At 40.4% G+C, this 23,616-nt stretch overlaps 1 protein-coding gene and 1 long non-coding RNA gene across 18 annotated transcripts in view; one reads left to right on the top strand and one right to left on the bottom strand.

The window, feature by feature from the left end:
• Nucleotides 1–8,443, bottom strand: part of LOC132236830 (uncharacterized) — a 49,587-nt gene extending 41,144 nt beyond the window's left edge. For all 13 annotated transcript variants that reach the window (XR_009453380.1, XR_009453379.1, XR_009453384.1 and 10 more), the window contains exon 1: nucleotides 8,332–8,443. This is a non-coding gene — a long non-coding RNA (uncharacterized LOC132236830). The remainder of the gene's footprint in view (nucleotides 1–8,331) is intronic.
• Nucleotides 1–16,209, top strand: part of ROS1 (ROS proto-oncogene 1, receptor tyrosine kinase) — a 119,209-nt gene extending 103,000 nt beyond the window's left edge. For all 5 annotated transcript variants that reach the window (XM_059700148.1, XM_059700149.1, XM_059700152.1 and 2 more), the window contains 4 exons: nucleotides 1,254–1,457; nucleotides 3,885–4,019; nucleotides 10,732–10,895; nucleotides 15,114–16,209. In XM_059700148.1, the coding sequence (XP_059556131.1) occupies nucleotides 1,254–1,457; nucleotides 3,885–4,019; nucleotides 10,732–10,895; nucleotides 15,114–15,424 (814 nt within the window). In that variant the 3' untranslated portion in view covers nucleotides 15,425–16,209. The remainder of the gene's footprint in view (nucleotides 1–1,253; nucleotides 1,458–3,884; nucleotides 4,020–10,731; nucleotides 10,896–15,113) is intronic.
• The last annotated feature ends 7,407 nt before the right edge of the window (nucleotides 16,210–23,616 follow it).

Genomic DNA, 23,616 nt, shown 5'->3' with positions numbered 1-23,616 from the left:
TATTATTACTAGAGGCCCGGTGCACAAAAATTTGTGCACTGGGGGGGAAGGGGGGGTCCCTCAGCCTGGCCTGTGCCCTCTCGCAGTCTAGGACCCCTCGGGAGATAACGACCTGCTGGCTTAGGCCTGCTCCCGGGTGGCAGAGGGCAGGCCCAATCCCTAGGTGCAGCCCCTGGTCGGGCTCAGAGCAGGGCCAATTGGGGAGTTGGGGCGCCGCCCCCTGTCACACTCAAGGCAGGGTCGATGGGGAGGTTGTGGAGCAACCCCCTGTCACACACAGAGCAGGGCCCATCAGGGGGGTTGGGGCTCTGTACCCTGTCACGCACAGAGCAGGGCCCATCAGGGGGTTGGGGTGCTGCCCTCTATCACCCACAGAGCAGGGCGGATCAGGGGGTTGGGGCGCCGCCACTCTCACACTCAGGGCAGGGCTGATGGGGAGGTTATGGCTCTACCCTGTCACACACAGAGCAGGGCCCGTGGGGGGGGGGGAGCTCCCCCCTATCAGGCACAGAGCAGGGTGGATAGGGAGGTTGTGGCCCCGCCCCCTGTCACACACAGAGCCGCAGGGCGATCAGGGGGTTTGGGTGCTGCCCCCTGTCACGCTGATTCCAGTGCCGGGAGGCCTCACGGCTCCGCTGATCCCAGTGCCGGGAGGCATATTACCCTTTTACTATATAGGGTAGAGGCCTGGTGCACGGGTGGGGCCGGCTGGTTTGCCCTGAAGGGTGTCCTGGATCAGGGTGGGGGTCCCCACTGGGGTGCCTGGCCAGCCTGGGTGAGGGGCTGAGGGCTGTTTTCAGGCTGGGGGTGACTGAACTCCCAACCGCTCCTTTTTTCCTTTTTTTTTCTTCTTTTTTTATTCTGGGCCAGCTTTAGCTTGAGGCTTGGCTCCAGCTCTTAGGCCTCCGGCTGAAAGTAGGTTTCTGGCCTTTGCTTACAATGTTGCCAATCTGCTGGCTGAAGTTGGGCGTATTTGTTACAATGTTTCTTAAACTGCCTGCTCAGAGGCCTGCAGCCGCAGGCGGGGAACGTTGGCGTCCTCCATCACTGAGGCAACCAAGCCTCATGTTAGTTTCAAGCTGCCTGGCTGCCGGCCGCCATCTTGGCTGACAGTTAATTTGCATATCTCGCTGATTAGCCAATGAAAAGGGTATCGGTCGTACGCCAATTACCATGTTTCTCTTTTATTAGATAGGATTACTGTTATTATTATTATTATTATTATTATTAATTAAATATAGCTTTTGCCATAGGGACCTGGCAGCTCGGAATTGCCTCGTCTCGGTGAAAGACTACAGTAATCCATCACGGGTAGTGAAGATTGGGGACTTTGGACTCGCGAGGGACATCTACAAAAATGATTACTATAGAAAGAGGGGAGAAGGCCTGCTCCCTGTTCGGTGGATGGCTCCGGAAAGTTTGATGGATGGAATCTTCACAACACAGTCTGATGTATGGTGAGCTTAATAGGACACGAAGAAATGTGGGCAGAACTATCCATTGTCAGAGCTGAAAATGATCTTAAAAGGTCCTCTAATCTTTTTATTATTCTTATTACTAGAGGCCCAATGCACGAATTTGTGGGTGGAGTCTGGCCAGCCCAGCCCCAAATTGGAGCGGATTGGGGCTGGGCCTGTTGGGAGGAGGAGACAGCAGAAGGTTGGCCAACTGGCCCACCCCATGGGGGCCCAATCAGGGCCAGGCCAGCTGGGGGGAGGGGCCGAGGGAGATTGGCCAGTGGGCCCTGCCCCCCATTGGGGTGGGGGGGCCGATCGGGGGTCAGCGACCAGGGGAGGGGCTGTGGGAGGTTGGCTGGCCAGCCCCACCCTTGATTGGTGTGGTGTGGCTCATTGGGGGCAGAGCTGGCTGGGGGAAGGGGCTGTGGGTCGATCAGGGTGGTGGGGGCCCATCAGGGGTGGGGCTGGCCAGGGGGAAGGGCCACAGGAGGGTTGGCTGGCCGCTTCGCCGTCGATTAGGATGGGAGATGCTGATCAGGGGCGGGGCCAGCTGGCCTCACCCCCACATTGGGTTGGTTGGCTGGCTGCAGTGGGCGTCATAGCGACAGGTTTTTCCGGTCCTTATGGTGTTCCAGTCGCTGGCTTTTTATATATATAGATTATTGTTGTTGTTGTCAGTATTACAGATGTCCTACATTTTCTCCCCCTTTGTCACCCTCGACCCTGCCCCACCCCAGGCCTTCACCACTCTATTGCCTGTGTCCATGGGCTATGCAAGTTCTTTGGTTAATCTCTTCCGATCCCCTCTGAAATCTGTCAGTCTATTCCAGTCTGTTCCATGTCTCTGGACCTATTTTGTTTGTCAGATTATTTTGTTCATTAGATTCCACATATAAGTGAGATCATGTGATATTTGCCTTTCTCTGACTGTCTTATTTCACTTAGCATAATACTCTCCAGGTTCATCTATACTGTCGCAAGGGTAAGAGATCCTTCTTTTTTACTGCTGCATAGTACTCCATTGTGTATTGTTTTTAATGTGAGAAAACAGAAGACCAGAGAAGTTGCAGTTTGCTGTAAGCTAAAGTGAAGGCTGGTGTCTAAAGGGGACTTTTCCTGGGTCTCATCAGCTTACATACCTCCCTCCAATTGGTTTTGATCCTTTATCTTACTAGTGTATATGAAATATCTACATTTATTTCAGGTATTTTATTACTCCCCAAAATGTAGAGGCTTTGACTAACAGGAATTCGGACCTATGAATTAATATCTAAGTATGTGTCTAAATGCCTACTATTTGGGGATGTTTGGTCATTCATTTTTAAGTAGACTTTAAATTAAAGATCTCAAAATCATTAGAACATTGGGGAGATTTAGAAATCTCTTTATTATTTGAATAGAATCCCTCATTTTTGCTTGTTGACCCCAAACTTTTGATGAGAGCTGCTCAAAATGTAAGGATTTTCTTAATAACTTTTAAGCTGAACTGGCCCTAGGTACAGTTGGGGATGAGATAAAATCTAGGTTCAGTGCTGCCAGTTTTTATTCATACCTTCCCTCTCCATGTTTACTCGCACTCAAACTTAGAAAAACAAACAAACCGAACTGCTTTCTTGCTCACCCGGAAGTATGTCCTCATAATGGAGGTCTGCAGTTCTCCAGTGGTTCAGCCAGAAAGGAGGAGCAAAGTGTGTGTGTGTGTGTGTGTCTGTGTGTGTGTTTGTGTGTGTCCCCACTGAGCATTCCTATCACCTCTGAAGTGCTGCTGGTAGGCAGTTGCTTGTTCTATTTTCTTTTTAAATATATTTTTTATTGATTTCAGAGAGGAAGGGAGAATGAGAGACAGAAACATCAATGATGAGAATCATTGATTGGCTGCCTCCTGCATGCCCCACACTGGGGATCAAGCCGGCAACCTGGGCATGTGCCCTGACTGGGAATCGAACCGTGACCTCCTCATTCATGGGTCGATGTTTAACCACTGAACCATGTTGGCTGGGCTCTTGTTCTACTTATTCTTTTCTTTTCTTTTTTTAAAAATATATTTTATTGATTTTTTACAGAGAGGAAGGGAGAGAGATAGAGAGTTAGAAACATCGATGAGAGAGAAACATCGATCAGCTGCCTCCTGCACATCTCCTACTGGGGATGTGCCTGCAACCCAGGTACATGCCCTTGACCGGAATCGAACCTGGGACCCTTCAGTCCGCAAGCTGACGCTCTATCCACTGAGCCAAACTGGTTTTGGCATGTTCTACTTATTCTTGTGATCAACTTGCTTTTAAGCCTCCCATTTGCTTTTTATGGACCCAATCATTCCAATCACAAGATATAGCCCATTGCCCCAGAAGTATTATGTTGGAGAAACTACTGTAAACATGATGTTTGTAATAAGTAGAATTAAAGCGAACTCTCTAATATCCTTAGGTCTTTTGGAATTCTGATTTGGGAGATTTTAACTCTTGGTCATCAGCCTTATCCAGCCCATTCTAACCTTGATGTTTTAAACTATGTGCAATCAGGAGGGAGACTGGAGCCACCAAGAAACTGTCCTGATGATCTGTAAGTTATAATTATGTTAACATAAATATCCAAAAACAAAAACACAAGCACATGCACTCTAATGCCTCATTGGTATGGTATTTTAAAATGAAAACTGGTCTTCATATATTTGTATATCCTACATAAGATAGAAATTGATTTATATTAAATTTACTAAATACATGAGTTTTTAAAATTTATACATACACATTATATTTCACTTCAGAAACAAAATTTGGAAGAGCAGAATATATTTATAGTCCTGGTTAAACGAATCATAAGAAATAAAAGCTCCCTCTGTGTGTGTGTGTGTATAATATGGGGTGTGCATGTGTACCATTATATTTTGGAAGCTATGATTTGGCTAATATCTTAATCTGCAAATTAAAATATTCTATTAAGTAGGAATGTATTGTGTAAAAGTTGGATGGCTTTTGTTAACATAGCTGATCTTGGGATAGAGTACTGCTAAAAATTATAGAGGTTGTTATCTGTTTACGATCTAAACATGTAATGACTAAGTATTAGTGACTCTATCAAATTGATCCTAGCCACTATTAAATTTTAATAAACTTGTGATCCTCAAAGAGTAGGCGATTTTGATCTACTTATAAAGGAAAAACAAGACAAGTTATTTTGCTGAGTTCTAATCCACCTTCTTGTGAACAACCTCAGCAGAAATATCGTCTTGAGACTTTTCCCAAGAGGTGTTTTACCCAAGAAGTTTCTGAAAGAACATACAAGCAACAAGTATAAATTTCTCTGCTATGTGCATGACACCATGCTAAGGACCGTATGATATACAGAGGTGTTTAAAACAGGGGCATGAGTTTTCAACATCTCAGATTGTATTTTGAAAGAAAAGACGCACACGTGGAGAGCTGGATAACAAGCCAACATGTAATAAAGTGCTAAACTCTGTGGTACAGACAAGTGCAAGAGGAATTAGCAGTATGCGGATACACGCCACGATTGTACTGCCTTGACTATGTTGTTATTTAGAGGATTATTCATACCGGAGCCAAAAGATGATTAAGTACTGGGCACCTTGGTTGGATGTTTTACTGGTGAATGTGTTTGTATTATTTAAATCTTCCAGCTAGAAGATTTGAATCACTGATTGTTTCTGGCGTAGCGTTTACAGCCTCTGGGATATTGACAGGGAGATTAAGTATACACAGACCTGAACAAGTTTGGTGACAGTGACTAAAAATATGCTTCAGGTATTTGGGGGAGATGGGGAGAAATTCTGTAAGTTAGGAGTAAGAAATGATACACAATTTGAAAACCTTTGATCTAGAGTTTGAGAAAACAAAATACCCCAGCATACCTAAGCATGAAACACATTTTTATTAAATAATTAGCAACCTAATCATATTTTTGCATTATATATATATATATATATATATATATATATATATATATATATCACTCAGAAAATGCCCCCAGAATTTCAATCACATGAAATTTTCATTGTGCTATTAGAATTTTATTGGACATAGGCACTTTAGGAATCATTGGTATGGTATCAGTCACTGTTGTACATTTCGATTGATGTGTGCACTTATATAGTTTGGGGAGGACAGAGGTGGATAACAAATTATTTATTGTGGAACAAAAAAATGTAGGCTTGTTGAACTTTATTCTAATCCAAAGGTATCAAAAAATGCAGCTGGAAGGAGGAGGGAGAATGCATGCTAGGAAAGTGCTAGGAAAAGATAATATTCTACATAATTTTATCTTGATTATTCAGTGGATACATTATTGCTCTACTTTTATAAAAATATAGTTTCCATGAAACCAAATTTTCCACTGGTAGTCTTGAAGTCCATTTGAACATCAGTAATTAAAAAAGTAAACAATGCTCTCAGCCCTCCCTCAGAGCCCTGGAAGGGTTAACTCATTGCCCAGCAGGAAAACAAGATGTGCTAGGAAATGGAGCTCAGAGCAATGCCATTCAATCTGGCTCTGGCCTTAAGTTGTCATGATAAAGATTAACTACTCTCCTTAGAGTACAGAGGGAACTGATTTTTATTTGAAGCCGTTCTCTGAGATCACAGGCCAAGCTTAGAGGGTTGAAAGTCTGCACTGAGCCATCCTGCACCTTCTATTCACTGCTTAAATTCCCAGCACCTGGATGCACTCTGGGTCAGGTGAACTCGTGGAGAGCTATGCTGTACTCAACTATTAATGGAATGCAGAAGTTCAGAGCATTCTCCTCCTCTCCCCATCGTCCGGGATGTGTGGTGGAAAGCCCAGTCCTAGGTATTCCCTCCAGCTTTCAGTTCACACAACACCCATGCCATTCTCAAGAGAAAACGGTTCAAAGGGCAATCTCCTTCAAGAGAGAGCTCTTTGGGGTTCTCCGACAGACTTATCACGGTGGCAACTGGAATTCCCGGAGAGTCTCTCAAATGGAGGCAGCGACAATGGGAGAACGTGAGGTGCACCATCTTATTTTTACCCCTGAAAAATAGGTGCACCTAGAGGCTAATTGAGTCTCTCTAGGGTTGTCATAATGAGTAAGGGAGTTCTTAAAATCATATTTCATGTGCTTGGTTTAAATACCTATAGAAACTCGTTTCCTTACAACTGAAAGATGCCATGGAGTTTTTATCTGTCGAATTTGAATTGCTTTCTGAATCCAAGGCATTTATTCATAGACACTGAAAATGAACGGTTAATGAGTCTCATGGTATTTTGAAAAAGAATTGAGGCAAAGAGGAGTAAAGGGTTGGCATTGTGAATGAAGGAATTTGAACCTGAACACTTAGCTGAATGAGATATTTCAAATATGATGAGTGTGTATCTGTGTAGAGCTGCAATATCCAGCCCAGGTAAATTTTAACAGCAGTAAAGTACCTATATGTATACTTAGACTAATATGCTTGAGTATTTGTAAGTATAAGTTAATACACGTCTCTAATGCATGATATTGAATTATGACAAATGCCTATTTATAAGGAAATACCGCTATGCCAAAGGAATAGTTGTTATTAATTTACTTGAAATATGTAAAAACATGTATTTTCAGGATTAAATTCTTGAAAGCTTCTTCATTTTATTCCACTCTGAGCTTAATGCTATTTAAGGACTCAAGTTGTACCCTTTTTGTTTAAATGACTTGCTTTATAGAGTTTCTCTTTGCTTAATTCAGGGCAATTTAGTATTCATTTTTTCCCTGGATGTGGGAGAGAATGGTTTATATACTATCTAAAACATACCAAATGTTTTTACCATCATAAAATTAAGAACAATGATTAGATTCCATGTAAATTAAGTCTCTGTAGAAAATAGTAATATCTGCTTAAATAAATTCTATAGATTAAACAAGAGGCTGAACTTTTGGAGGGTAGTATGAACTGGTGAGGTGCAGTGTGGCCAAGTGGCACCTGTAAAAATGGCTTCTCTCTCCTTTTCCTCCTCCCCCTCCCCTTTCTTCTTTCATCTTGCTTCCCCCCCCCCTTCTGTCCTAAATAATCTCCTTTAAGTATCTTAAAATTCTTTGTAGAATGAGGCAAGTCATAAGTAAATAAAATAAGTAAAAACTTCATAATTGAAGTATGACAGGTCTTGAGAGAGTCTATCTATTCTTTGCCAATATCTTTGATTCATAACTTTATTTTTTCTCAGGATATGCTTCCTGTGGAGAATTATACTTTACTTTCTCCCTTCACTTCCTAAAATAACTCTTAGACTAGTCATCAAGATTCTACTTTAACTATTACTTAAAATATTTAACAACAACATTTTATTTCAAATCTAACCATTGGAATCTTTTATCATCCCCGTTTCTAAATGCCAGAGATTATAAAGAAATAATGTAAAAGATTAGGTTCTCAGCCATGATTCTAATTTTAAAAAACATAGAGCCAAATTTGGCAAATTCTATATCCAGAATGTAAATTCCTTGTCATAAATGTGAAATGACATCAGATCAATACTAGAAAATAGATCAATATCAGGTCTCTCCATAGTACTTCATATTGAGTACTAACTCTAACCTGAGGTGCTTGTCAAAAAATGAAAGAGATGGAAATAGAATTTGCATACCACATTATAATGGAGACTATAATTCCTAAAATAGATACCAGCTATTTTAAATACAATACCCATAATGATTTCTGGATCATTGCTATGATTGAATATATACTTACAGTAGCTCCATTGCCTTTACCTTAGTCCAAACCTCCATTATCTCTCACTAGTCTTCTGTAATAAATTTCTGACTTCCAAATTGCCCTTCTACAACCCATTTTTCACATGTAGCCAGGTAGAGTAATCTTTTAAAAATATAAAAATCATGCCTGTTTAAAAACTTGCAACCGCTTACCATTGTAGTGTCATAAATCCAGTTCCTGGCCTGGTCTCCGAGACCTGCGTGATCTCGCCTTCCTCCCCTGACCTCATCCCGTGTGCTCTCCTCCTCAATGATGGCTCTTCAGCCACACTGGCTTCCTTTCAGGTTCTACAGTGTGCCAAGCTCTTTCCAAATTTAGAAGTTTACGCATGCTTTTTCCTCTTCTAGTGTGCTCACTGACTCCCATCGCCACCCTATTCCCATGACCAGCATCTTATTTTCCTGCAAAGTTCTTTGGCTTAAATGTCACCTCTGCAGAGGGACCTTCTGTGAGCAACTCACCAAAAGGGTTCCATCTTTATGAGATTTCACATGGTTTTCTTTAGCACTGTTTTTTTTTTTTTTTAGAACTTGCAATTTATAATTTTATAATTACCTGTTGATATAGTAGTCCTAATATTTTTAAATACTTCCCAATTTATGTTTCTTTATAAGTTTCTCTCTCTTTGCCCCAAATCTGCCTTACAGCTCCAAAAGAGAGAGAGAGAGAGAGAGAGAGAGAGAGAGAGAGAGAGAGAGAGAGAAGGTACTTGACCTTTTTAGTAAGTTAGTAGACTTGAAAACCAAGCCTGGAGGAGAGAGGGTTATCTAAAATCCATTAGCTCCTTGTTAATATACTAAATGCCAGTTTTGGTAACTAGGACCTACAATTCTATATAAGGATGATCTAATTAAAAAAGAAGAAGGAGGACGTTGATCTAATAAAAAAGGGGAAGTGAGTAGAAACACCACTCCTGCTAAGCCCTGGAGAAGTGTAGGAAGAAGAGAGCCTGACAGGCAGAGGAAGGAGGGTGAGGATGTTGGATATCTAGGTCGTGCATCCTCCCCTGTTGGGTTCAGTCAGATTAGGTGTGGGCAACATCAAGGGCATGGAGCAACTGCACACTCCTCCCTGTGTGGGAGGATGGCACGGAGACCATTGAGCAGGGGACCCCCCACCATGACACGGAGACCCAGCATCCTGAAGGAGGTAGAATGGCATGTCCACACGGAGGATGTCTAGTGTGAACTTTTAAGCCTCCTTTGTTTCCCACCTGGTGTGAACATTTTGTTGAAAGCTAGAGATTAGGCCACGGAGTGCCCTGTGGGTGTGCAGCAGAGACAGGAATGCATTCCCTGCGCCTCATCAGCAGATATAGGACACAGTGCAGTCTCAGGACAGAAAGGTTATGGTTAGAAAGAGAAAAGGGAAAACCAGTTCACTGGGGAAGGGTCCAAAGACAAAGTAAAGAGATCATAGACAGCACATAGCAGCTGGTGCCTGCAGGACGGCCAGCCCAGTCACTTGATGTAATTCCTGATCATCCTACTCTGAGACTTGTGAAGATCCAAGGGGCAGTGGGGTCCAAAGGACGCTTCACTGTGACTCTGTAAATCACACAAGACTTTCACCCAGCATATATCCTGACACCATCTTGGAGAAGAGGGAAGGAGTATAATTTGCCTAAAAATAAGAGAGGTTGAGCTATTATCCAGAAAAGACTGCGCCTCACCTACCAAGATTATTTAAAATATTGAATTGGACTAGATTTTTAAACTATATTCATAAATGATGCTAATTTTCTTCTGCCAGGTGGGGGCTCTGAGAAATACCTAATTAATTACAAACAGTATAAAAGAGCTACATTGTTTCCTGCTCGCATGAATTGTAATGAGATAAATGTTATCACCTTCTGACATTTATTATATGTATCTCTATGAGGACAGGCGCCACAATGCTGGTGTAATAGGTGTTCAATGAATGAATGGATGAATGAATGAATGAATATTGGTTAAGCATGCTGTATAGACATTTCTCAGACAACTGTTAAAGAAAAGGTAATATTTAATCAACCAGCTATTTATGTCTGGGGAAACCGAATCTGTTAATTAACCTGACAGTGTAATGAAGAGTAAAGCCATTAGAATCTAATCTGGTTTCTACCTCTGGTTATACCACTAAATATCTGTGTGGCTTGGAGTAATCTTAGATTTTGTTTTAGATATTAAGGTCTGAATGTAAAGTCTTTTTAATATTCAATAATTTTTATAGCTCTAGGTTTCTTTATGAGTTAAGTGAGCATTTTCCATCTATCATCTATCTATCTATCTATCTATCTATCTATCTATCTATCTATCTATCTGGATTACTAAGTGTTAAAATAATGTCAGCTTGATAAAACGGTGGTAGCTAATAAAGATAGTAACATTGCAGACTACTATTAAAAAGAAACCAAACACTTTGTTCTGGTTCATTTATATTAATTATGGAAAACTGGCAGTAACTCAAATTCTCTTTCTTCTAAAATTCCCTACCTGGGTTATGTTATCAGTAAGGATTGCCTAATGACTTCCAATCACCATTCACTTTCATGTCTTTACCTACATATCCAGGTGGAATTTAATGACCCAGTGCTGGGCTCAGGAACCTGACCAAAGACCTACTTTCCATAAAATTCAAGACCAGCTTCAGTTATTCAGAAAAATTTCCTTAAACAGTATTTCTCAATGCAGAGAAGAAGCAGACCCTGGTGGAGTCATAAACGAGGGCTTCGATGGTAAGTTTGATTCTTTGTCAAAATGTTCTGCTTTTTCTCCCTTGTAGACTGAACAAGGTTAAAATGGTCATGCTGCCGGGGTGGGGCTGGACTCTGGCTCCATCCTAGAGCCTGTGCTCAGACTTCGCAGAGACAGGGCTGGGGTCAGGGAGCTGTCCGCACGCTCTCCCCACTTTGTTATCCACTTGTGACCTACTCGACAAGATACACCGATGTTACTACGTCAAAGTGATTTAGGTGCCAACTTTTGGCAGACCGCATTGAAATTCTAAATAGTGTTAAAAAACACAGAGAAACAGACATAGATATGCAGAATAATGATGCAGGAGGAGTTTAACCGGGAATATAACCAAACTTGGATAATTTAGACAGAAACAAGCAATTCTGTGCCACAGAATTGTTGTTTACAATGCATGCAATTCCTGAAGATAAGGAATAGTAAGGAAAGTGGAAATCACTAAACATTTGGATAATTGAGATGTGACTGAACAAAAGTGGCCACGAAGAGAGAAGAAACGGAGTAAAAAGGCAGGGTTTGCTTATTTGTAAAGTCATGGAACTTTCCTTTCAAGGTGAACCTAAACTTAATTACCTTTAACAAAAAGAGAATGTGTTTCCTGAGAGTTTGCTGCTTTGCATATTTAGCAAAGCAGAGTGATGGCTGTCTTCATTGTAATTGTCAGATACATATGAGAAGATAAGAAAGCCATGGAAGGACTTTTTTTGTGAAAAAATAAAGGGTTTTAGGACTATAGGGAGCAATAATATCATGCCTATCCCATGGTCCTACTGACCTAATGGGGTGGGGAGGGAATAGAGAGAGAAGTAACGTATCTGGGCATCTAGTAAAAATATCCCAGTGACTTCATCCAAACATTTGTGTAAACATCACCTCATCAGTCCCAGAAGTAATAAAGGAAACAAATCTAAATGCTCCTGTGCTGTGCTAAACATAGCCAGTCAGCCGGCATATGTCTGGTCTGTGAATACCCTGTTTTACTTGGAAGTCTTTATTTTAATATTTCCCTCTTAAAGGGAGGGTTGCTGAGTACATGCCGTCTCTGTGTTTTAAGGTTTGACCTGCAGGCTTTCTATTCAATAGTTTATAAACAAAAATAAATAAAGATCTACCCACCCTCCCTCCCTCTGCACGTCTCCTTATGCAATAAGATGTACTGATTGCTGAGAGCTTGCCAGGGTCAAGTTACTAAATATTGCTGCTCTAAGTATCACGAACCAACGACATAGTTAGCTAATGGTTTTTCTTTGACAGATGGTGCCAGAATTTGTATAAAGCATTTATTTGCCTTATATAAAAGGGTTTTTTTACAAATAACTCAACAATAGGCAAAAAATTAAAATCACATTTTATTAGAAAGTTTCCCGATATGCTATTTAATGGGATAAAAGTATGGCAGTGAGTTGCCGGACTTATATTGTAGATTTAAGTTTTTTGTTGAAATTCCAAACTTTTCTTTAGCCTAATTTCTTTAAGCCATTTAGGAACAGCCTAATTTGTCTATGGGTATTATTATATATAGCAAATTAATTTTATAAATTTCTTAATGGCAATTAGTGCATATTGGTAATAATCATAACATTTAGATCCTTCCATAGATATTCAGCACTTAAGCACTAATCAAACCGGGCATCTGATAGTTATTTCTGCGGGGAAGATATTTTACAACACTGTTCAGCTATTCATGTGGTTTGCAATAAGCTGTGATGATGTTTGAATGGTAAAGAAGACATGAGATGATGCCAAAAAGCCTGTGAGCCTCCAGCTTGGCCATCCTGTTCATCATCAGGGTCTGAAAAAAAAGAGAGCACATAATAGAGAATAGGAACAGTGGTCTTATGCTCTACAATAAAATAAGGTTTGTGCCAGGTGTAGAACTTGGTAAATAGATCCATTAAAGTCCAATGGGAAAAAATAGATACAATATGCTTCCCTTAGTCCTTTGACATTTTCTTACATTTCAGTTTAAATTCATTGCAAATAAACCCAACCTGGATGTACACCAGGACTAAGTGCAGAGGTTGCAGCCAGCAGGTCTCACCGTGCATTTGAATGCTGTCACACCGGAAGGATGGGGAGGAGAAAGGAAGGACCATCATCCAGCTACTGAAATAGTCCTGATTTTTCAAATATACTGTATGAAATAACAATAATATTTCTGATCATAATTTTTTTAATCCAGGTACTAATGTACAGTGATTGGAAAGTATTGATAAATAACAGTTCCCACAATATGCCTGTGTGTATTTATCTTGTATTATGTATTTATCTTTTTGATTACCTAGAACTGTGGTTGGCAAACTGCGGCTCGCGAGCCACATGCGGCTCTTTGGCCCCTTGAGTGTGGCTCTTCCTAAGCCTTAGGAGTACCCTAATTAAGTTAATAACAATGTCCCTACCTATATAATTTGAGTTTAAAACATTTGGCTCTCAAAAGAAATTTCGATCATTGTACTGTTGATATTTGTCTCTGTTGACTAATGAGTTTGCCGACCACTGAGTCCTAGAATGTTGTGAAATGTTTCCGAAGCTCTGCTATTAGGTTTCAACACGAGTTCTTAAACTTTTTTGTGTAAGAAGGTCAGCCTTTAAGTAGAGAAAGAAATAATCATAAGAGCAAAACTGCGAAGAAGCTCAGTGACCCTCTGGCTGTTCATTTTTCTGCTGCCACCTGACATCAGACACACAGTCTGAGCCTGTGCTTCCCCAGGATTCCTGTAGGGCCCTCTGCCCACCCACGTGGGCCCTCTTCACACACCACAGCAACTTCACCTTTCCCTGGGGGAAGATGAATAAGAGGACACAGACTTGAGCCAGACAGTCTGGGCTCCAATTGCAGCTGTGTGACTCTGGGCAAATTATTTAACCCCTCTGTGCTTCAATTTCTGCATCTCCTCAATGGAGCTAATACTTGTATTTACTTAATAGAAGAATATGTTACTCTATGTACTGTAAATAGCTTTGAATCGTGCCTGATACATAGGTAACAACAATTTTTATTGTTAATAACATGTATCGTGTCATTTTCCTTCTACCTCCATCCTGCCATCATAACTTGCCAGGCCAGTGTCCATTTCCCATCAGCCTTTTGAAGGCAGAAGCATGCTAGTTTTAAATTTGCCAATTACTGTTAGTGGTTTTATATGCTTTTTGTCCCTGGGGGATGGCGCAGGAGGGCCAGCCACATTTGCTGCCTCGCCGTTCCTCTGGCCACACCCTGGTTCTTACTGTTCTCTCTCCCTTGAATCTTCTTCCTAAAATAGCCATATGGCAAATTCTCTCTTAATTCAGGTCTCTACTAGAATTTTGCCTCATGAAAGAGGACTTTGCAGACTGCCAAACCTCAGAGGGAAAGCAAGGGAGGTTGGGTGGGTGGGAAGAGATCAACCAATTAACTTGTATGCATATATGCCTAACCCATGGACACAGACAATAGGGTGGTGAAGGCCTGGGGGGCGGGAGGGGCGAAGGGTTGGGGCAGGTTGGGAGAGGTCAATGGGGGGGGGGGAGACACATGTAATACTTTCAATAATAAAGATTAAAAAGAATAAACAGCCCTCTCCCACCATTACTTTCTTGCTCCGTTTTCCACCTAATTTTCCTTCATAGTGCTTATTACCACTGGACATACATTTATTTGTCTGCTAATTTATGTCTGTCTCCCCCAGTTAGAATGTAAACCCTGAAGAACAAAGAAGTTTGTTTCATTCCCTGCTGTGCCATCAGTACCTAGAACCGAGCCTGGCACATAGTAGGCATCCCATACATCGTATTATCTTAATAAGTGATTAAATTACGTGATCTTACGGAATACATCCTTAAAGGTAGATTAGCTGGAGTGGCAGGATGGAAGGGTAAGCACTTTAGACAAAAGGGGCCATGACTTCTTAATTTCTATCATAAAGACCATGACCTGCTCCACCTGTTCTAGCAGAGTTAATCAGCTGAGGGCTCTCCCACACGTTATGTGTTCTTTCATTATGGCACACATCACCCCCTAAGGTAGAGCTACTCCCCTGCTAGCCTGCATAAGCCTCAAGGACAGGGAGCATATCTTGTTATCTTTGTGTTCCCTTAGTGATCCACCTATAAATGTTTGCTGAACCAATGTATAAGGTTGGTGTAATAGTTCTCATCTGCCTGTATACAAATAAAGGAAATCAAATACATGCTGGAATTACTTTATTTTTTTTTCACAGATGAAGATGGCAACATGGTCTGTGTGAATTTGGATGACAGTGTGCCAATTGCTTTAATGGAAACTAAGAACCAAGAAGGGTTAAACTATATGGTACTTGCTACAGACTGCAGCCAAGGTGAAGATCCTTCTGAGGGTCCTCTAGGCTCCAAGGAATCTGAATCTTGTGGTCTGAGGAAAGAAGAGCAGGAACCACATGCAGACAAAGGTATCTGCCAAGAAAAACAAGTGGCTTACTGCCCTCCTGGCAAGCCTGAGGGCCTGAACTATGCCTGTCTCACTCACAGTGGACATGGAGATGGGTCTGATTAATAACTCGGTTTGGGAAATGCAGAGTTGAGATAAACACTGCCATTAAGTAGTTACTGAAAGGAAACCCTGGTAGAATGACAGATGTTGAGGTGGTCTATGACTCTGAATTAACACTGGAAAGTTCCTGGATTCTAATCTTGGTTCTGAGAGCCACTTGGTTTCAGTTCTGACAATCCCCATACAACTGTTTAACTTCAACAAGATTCTGAGGTGAACCACTGAGCATTTGGAAAGCAAAGGACGACTCATGAGTCTGGTAGGACAACTGCTCTCCCTTACCCTTGAGGTCACTTAGACCATTGCCCACCCTTCAGTCTGGACTATAACAGAAACATCTTGGTCAGATGGTTAGAGATGAAACAGATATGTTCAAAGATCTGAAGGAGGTGTGAGAAGCATGCTCAGGGGCCCAGCTGAACTACAGATTATCCCAAAAGGGACTGAGGAAATGCCTAAATAACTCTACATGTTCCAAAGGAACCAGCATCTATGACATAAGAAATCACTTGGGATGCTATTGCTATAATAACATATTGTCTCTAATGACTATTCTGAAATATTTTGGAGGTTTTGAAATAATGAAAATAGGACCATGAAGATGTCTAAATCCTAAAGCTTAGCATTGGGTTGTATAAAAATCGCTCTGTGCCTGACATGTTGTCATGGAAATTAGCTAATATAAAGATTGTTTTTATTTGCCATATCTATTTTATATATACAGTACTTAAGATTATGTTTAACATAAAATTGTCCTTAAAATTAAATATAAATGAGTATACAATGCACATTCAAGCTCTGTGATTTCTTTAGCAACTACATGAAATAATAAATACCTAAATGAGAACTATTTAAAATATTCTTCGGTGAAACACTCTGATTTAAAGCCTATCATTATTATTATTATTATTAATTATTACAGCTACCTATTTAAACTGAAGTCTCAACTGCTCTAAAAGCAATGCTAAGGAAAGCTTTCTGGGTCTTACTCAGTTGCAGTCTACAGAATGTTCGCTAGATTCAGAGAGGAACATTTGCTAAAACCTACAGTGGAAGAGGATCACGTATCCCCTTCCACCTTGGATAACTTAGTTCATTTTTAAACTGGCCTTCGCCGATGATTGGCTGATGGTGAGGAACACAAGGAAGTCAATGTGTTCTCTGTGCTCTGTGGTGAACAGCCTCCAAGGAATGGCCCAGGATTTGGGGTCACATCTGTTGTTCCGCTGAACAAGGCAGAATGTATTCTCTGATCTTCTGACCCTCTAATGGGCATTTATCATTGTTTGTGAGAGCCCAGTAGCTGACACTGCTTCCTGAGTTAGGGGGTTCCGCCACCTTCATCCCGGGGTGGGAGCTATGTTTCATTTGCTCCTCCAGGATCTCTTGAGCAGAAAGGCAGGCATGTGACCTGGCCCCCACCACTCAGACACACTCACAGGCCCCTAATTGAGAGCTGAGGATGCAAAGAAACAGGGCTCACGGTGAGTCTTTCCTGGGGATAGTGGCAACTGCTGTTGGTCTGGCACAACTGCCGTGTCCAGGGCCAGGAGGGTTGGCAGAGCAGGTCTAGAGCCTGGTGCCTCTGGCAGCTGGGGTAACCAGACTGACCGGCTCTGCTGTTTGCTTCTAGCCATTGCTCCAGGCTCCATAACCCCCAGTCTGGGATTCTATCAGTAAATCCCCATGTCCTTTTACTAAATGTTAAATCAACCAGGGTCAGTTTTCATTGCTTACAACCAGGACTTGTGCTCTGCCAGTGCAATGGACTTTTATTTTGAAAAATACAATGGAATCAGAAACATATAGAAGAATTGGATTTTCAGTGTAATATGTATGCATCATGATTTGGACAGTAAAGAAATGTATAGAATATCTGAGGAGAAGATCCCATAAAATATCATGTTTCATCTAATATGTAAGTGCAAATTAGTAGTCTTTTTTATAATTTATAATGAATTAAATTGGTAAAAATATTTAATGCAAAATAAAATAGGCAATGGCTAAGGTCTCTCACAGATAAAATTTATTATGGATAATAGTAACTGATAAAATACAAATGGCCGGTATTATTAAGAACTATGTAAGTTAATTCTGTAAAAGTTAGATTTTGTAAGTAAGAGGAAAAATTGTCAGTGGCTCAAAATGGCACTTATTAAAATGTATTTCTCATTAAAATTTAACAGAAGTATAAAATCTTACTGATGATTTTTTTAACCGAAAAATATGACCTAGGCATATTAGATCTGTGGGAAATAATGACTTCCAAAGGCAGAAACTACAATAGGTAAATGAAAACAAAACAATATAAAAGCCGGTCAATAAATCTAATATTCATTTAAAATTGTTCAAAGAGAAGTAATAATCCATAAGAAGGGATAGGGGGATAAATGGTGATGGGAGGAGACTTGACTTGGGGTGGTGAACACACAATACAATATACAGCTGATTTATTATAGAATTGTATACCTGAGACCTATATAATTTTATTAACCAATCAGTTCAATTAAAAATAAATAAATGGAAAAGTATGCAAGTTGAAAATGAAAAATATTGTTCATGATTTAACACGGCCAATCGAACAGAATGTTGATATTATTCTGATGAAAACACTTTACTGGAAACATCCTTGAGAAAACAGCCTGTCCCTGGCCCCAGGTACACTCTATGTTGCCTATCCAGACTGGTTTTTCCTGGCCTGTTAGACTCTCCTCACCCATTCTTCTTTGTTTATCTAAATCCCACTCATCCTTTAGGATCAGCTCATATGCCAATTTTTTGGAAAGGCTTGTTTATAACTCCCTTCTCTTCCTTTCTCAGAATTGCTGTGGCCTTTCTTGTCAGTACATCTCATTTGGCAGTAACCCCTTGTAAACCTGTCCTATTTCTATATAGCTTACCTACTTAAGCTTTCCCAAGATAGGGTGGTGTTTTTTAAACCTCTATATCAGTGGTTCTCAACCTTCCTAATGCAGCGACCCTTTAATACAGTTCCTCATGTTGTGGTGACCCCCCAACCATAAAATTATTTCCGTTGCTACTTCATAACTGTAATCTTGCTACTGTTATGAATCGTCATGTAAATATCTGATATCCAGGATGTATTTTCATTGTTACAAGTTGAACATAATTAAAGCATAGTGATTAATCACAAAAACAATATGTAATTATATATGTGTTTTCCGATGGTCTTAGGCGACCCCTGTGGAAGGGTCATTCGACCCCCAAAGGGGTCGCGACCCACAGGTTGAGAGCCACTGCTCTATATCTTCTCTAAGCCAAAGTAGATATTCATGTTTAGTGGATTAATTGGCTGATTTTCTCATCATCCTTTTCCAATTAAGTCCTCACTTGTAACTCATGAGGGATGCCAGAAAATTGATCTGAAGCCAAGGGGGACTCAAGAAGATTATTTTGATGCTGAGTTATCTCCCAAGACCTACGCAGGCAAATTATAGAAGTTGGGGCACTGCTTTGAGCTTCAGATCAGACTTAGGTGGGGCCTGAAATTCTGGAAGCCCTTGAAATGGTGGTGAATATATGATAAAAGAGGCAAAAAATTATTTTATCATTGTCAATTTTTCCATCTCAAACTCACCTTTTATTTTCATAATGGCTTTTATGGATATGGGATAAATTTTAAGGTGCCATAGACTTCTCTTTGACCTTCTCTTCTTGGTAAAGGAAACTTTGTTTTGCAGTTGGTCAGGGCTATTCTGTGTCCCAGTCAGATGACCTATCACAATCCTTACAGGCTTCTTTACAACCAGAAGAATCAAGGGGACAAAATATACCACCCAAACTCTATTGTAAATATTTCAGAATATTTTCTTCCAGCTTTTTTTGTTTATTTTCATAGCAGGAGTAGTTGTATCTAGTATTTTTATTTAACATGATAGCATATACTTTCCCCCTTATCATTAAAAATTATTTGTTAGTGTTTCTAATGGCTGAAAAAAGTCCCTTAGATTGGATAAGCTGTAGTTTACTTCTCCCTCATAAATCTACCCATTCATTCATTCTTTCACTCATCCAATAAGCATTCTTTGATTGCTTAATATGCAGAAAGGATTGTTATTGGCACTAGAAATAGAGCAATAAACGAAGTGTCTACCTTGATGGATGTTACTTTCTGGCTTTCTAGTTGATGGAGAAGACATAATAAATGCAACACAAGCAAAAATATATAAGACAAATATTGTATATATTACATGACAAAGGATGCTGAATGCTAATAGAAATATGAATAAAAGAACAAGGTATAGCCAGAGAGAGAATGAGGGTAGTTATTATTTTATGTTGGGTAGCCAGGGAAGACTACTCTGATTAAGAAATACTTAGGGCCTGGCCAGTGTTGCACAATGGTTGGGCATCAACCTATGAACCAGAGGGTCACAGTTCGATTCTCAGTCAGGGCACATGCCTGGTTTATGGGCTTGATTCCCAGTGTGTGGCTGTGTGGGAGACAGCTGATCAGTGATTTTCTCTCATCATTGATGTTTCTGTCTCTCTCTCCCTCTCCCTTCCTCTCTCTAAAGTCAATATATATATATATATATATATATATATATATATATATATATATACATATATATACATACATACATACATATACATACATATATAAAATACTTAGGAAAAACCTCAAATAAGTAAAAGAATGGGTCATAAGAACATGTAGTAGAGGAAAAGTCAAGTTCAAAAGCCCTCCCTGAGGTGGAAACAGGCTTGGCCTGCATAAGGAGCAGCACCAAGGCAGGAGTGAAGTGAGGGAGGGGAGAACGGTACTGGAGGTCAGATCATACAGGCTGTTGTAGGCTTAAAAGGAATTATGAACTGTGTGACGTAAACTGGGACTATCCTAGGCAAACTGGGACATATGGTTACCTTATGAATGATATCCAACACAGTTCATAGTTTCAGTCTTCACTTTGTTCACTTGGCTTCTAGAATTCCACTCTCTTGATTTTCCTACTACTTCTTAAACCCCTCCGTCTTAGTTTTCTTGGCAGGTTTGTCCTCCACTCCCTACTGTCTAAACATGGGAGTGACTCTGGCCTCAGTCCTTGAATGTCCTCTTTGTTTAAATACACCTCTGGCTGAGGTAGTCCCAGAGGTAGTCTCAGCCTCATCTAAATATTGACAACTTTTCAGCCTGAACACATCTCCTTGATCCCTCTACAACTGCATACTCAGCTCTCTCCTTAGATCTCTAGCAATCATCTCAAAACTAACAGGTCCCAACTGAGCCTCTGATTGCCACCCTGCCTCTCAAAATGAATCCTTCTCCTGCAGTCTTTTCCATCTTAGTGAGTAGTAACTTTATTCTTCCTGGTGCTCAGTGATGGTCTGCTCCGCTGGCCAGAGCTGATGGTAGGAGAGGCCATCCCAGATCTGGGCTTAACATCCACGGATATGAGGCAGCCCTGACAGGCCACACGGCTACACTTGACTACTAGAAGCCAGGGGACCCCCAGCCATGTAATGATGAAGAGAGACAGCCAATGGGGTTGACCAAAGAGAGTTATGCAGATGGTTAATAAAGCATGTTGTCCCTAGGATCAAAACAGATCGGCAATTTAACATCTACAATCAGCAAAAGGTAAAAATGGAGGAGTAGGAGGCTGATGTGGTCACTCCAATAATAAAAATTGTGGTTCTTGCTCAGATCCTAGATCTGAGCCAATTTTCAAATTTATAGCCCATTGACTGAAGAAGTGGACAGATCCTAGGAGAAGAACGCTAGGCCATCATAATAGTATATACTGTAATGACACCCCACAGGGAACTATGGCCACTTACCCTAGTGACTGCACCCTGGAGAAGGAGGGAATCCCGCCCCCAGACATTTCAGACAATTGGACACAGGGTCTGAATTGCTTCAGGTATCCAGAGACCTGAAGCATCACCCCTGCCTCTGGCAGAGTGGAGTTTATGGAGCCAGGTATTAAAGTAAGTCCTAGCTAAAGTCTATCCTTCACTGGGTCCCCACTGATGGTTCTTCTCACCAATTCTAATTAAATACAACTTCATTATGGTTTCCCTCAGAGTATAAGTCTGACACTACCCTAGGTCCTTTTCTTACTGCTTTAAAAAACTCTGAGTGAAAATGTGTTTTTAGAAGTCTTTAAACAAGGAAAAACAAGTATCATGAGCTCAGTTCTCTCTCTCTCTCTCTCTCTCTCTCTCTCTCTCTCTCTCTATATATATATATATATATATATATATATATATATATATATATATATATCATCATCATCATCATCATCATCATCATCAAAATCTGCCTGTAGGTGCCCTTCTCTTAATTTCTGGATGTGAAGGAGAAACTGTCTGAAATAAAAAGGAGATTTCACACTCCACAAAGCAAGGTGGGATGCTACTAATAATACAGAACTTTTAGGTAGTGCTTCCAGAGACATCAGAAAATTCGATATAGAAGCAGGTACAATGAAACAAAAATCATATGATACCGGAGGGAAAAATATCCAATTGTTTTCTGGGATAGATTACACATTGGGTAAAATGCACTGGAAGAAGAAAAAAGAAATAGGATTGTATCTCATAAAAGTAAACACCAATGATAAAAAATATTTTGTGTTTTGTTTTCCATCCCATTTCATAATAATACCATTACTGGCACAGGGCCAATAACCTAGTTGCCAAAAATAAGGGCAAGGCTCTAGTAATGAGAATTGGCAGGAAAAGAAATAAGCTTGTGACATTCCCATCAATTATAATATTTTTTGAGTAAGTGTGTGTATAGAATTTTAAGCCACTTGGTTTGCTTTTCCTAAGTGAAAACTATTTTTATTTGAAGTATTCTAAAGAATGTTCCAAATTATAAGGTTACTTGAATATTTTAGTGGTTGTAAATACATGTAGAGACTAAAGTATGTACTCTGAAAATAAATGTTGGTAAAATTTCTAATTGGTAACTAGATCATTAGACTCGTGCAAATATTGATTAGGAATCAGAACAGTTTAATTCCTTAATTTTATTTGCAAAGTTTAGTTGAAATTTAACCTAAATTTCTCTTATGTTGTGATTTTATGTATTGATTCATTTATGCTGTTTTGATAGGAAATAATGATGACAGTTGAGGATAGTTTGAGCAAAATCACCGGGACCATTTTGAGACATTGGGAGTTAGCAGGATGAGAGCTTATTAGGAGATCCTAAGAACAAAACAAAGGATCAGGAAATTTGCTGCCACTGATTTTCTAGGGGAAATACGTGAATTCCAGTAAGGTAGAGGGAGTTTAGACATCCTATTTTTTAGATGAGCTTAATTTCATAAGAATACATTGGAAACTCATAGAAATACTGCAGTTTGAAGCGGCCATGACACTACATTGTGGGGAACTTTAGATTTTTTTCTTAATGAGTTAAACTTTTTTTTAAGTGAAAAATTCCAAATAAAGGGCAATGTTCAAGATATATTTCTCTAAGCAATATACTTCTCTACACATTAATTCTTCAGTAAAACAGTTTACTCCTTCCCCCTGCAAGAGAATTTGTGTGTCTTCTTGAAGTGAGCTTTGATCAGCAGCATCAGGTCCGCTGACTCTACCAGTGGCCACTCTGCCTGGACGTGATGTTTCCGCCGGAGTGGAGGTCAAGGCTGGAAACAACTGTTCCTGAAGGCTGCCTTGCCTTTTTAGGTTATGAGGGTCTCTCTGTGTTTAGGGTAACGTGATTGACAGCTCCACTCCAGTTCCAATTAGCACCCTATAATTTATTAGCTTCTGCTTTCAGATTATGCAGTAACTTCACAAATATTTCAACCACGGAAACAGCAGCTATCAAGTGTCTCTTTCCTGATCCAGCCGCTGGGGCTGGAGTGAAATACAAGGAAAGAACGGTACAGTTGGTCTGTCAAGTGAGAATAATCATTTGTGTCTGTGCCTGTCTGAGGGCACGGTTCTCTGATTTCTGTTTAGGCGTGTGTGTGTGTGTGTGTGTGTGTGTGTGTGTGTGTATGGGCTATATTTTAGGTAAATAGATTTCATTGTGCAGATACTGTGCTTGTATTATTAGAGTTCCATTTCATTTATTCATGGGAGATGGGAGAGAGCTGGTGGTGAGCAAATGTGAAATTTACATTTGCTTAGCCCTGTTGCTTGTGTAAATATCAAAACTTCCATTACGTACAAACAGCAACTGTAATAACCATACCGCCTTTACAACATTA

Source organism: Myotis daubentonii, chromosome 6 (genome assembly GCF_963259705.1).
Source record: "Myotis daubentonii chromosome 6, mMyoDau2.1, whole genome shotgun sequence".
NCBI classification, from domain to species: domain Eukaryota; kingdom Metazoa; phylum Chordata; class Mammalia; order Chiroptera; family Vespertilionidae; genus Myotis; species Myotis daubentonii.
This window is presented reverse-complemented; position numbering and strand designations above follow the sequence as displayed.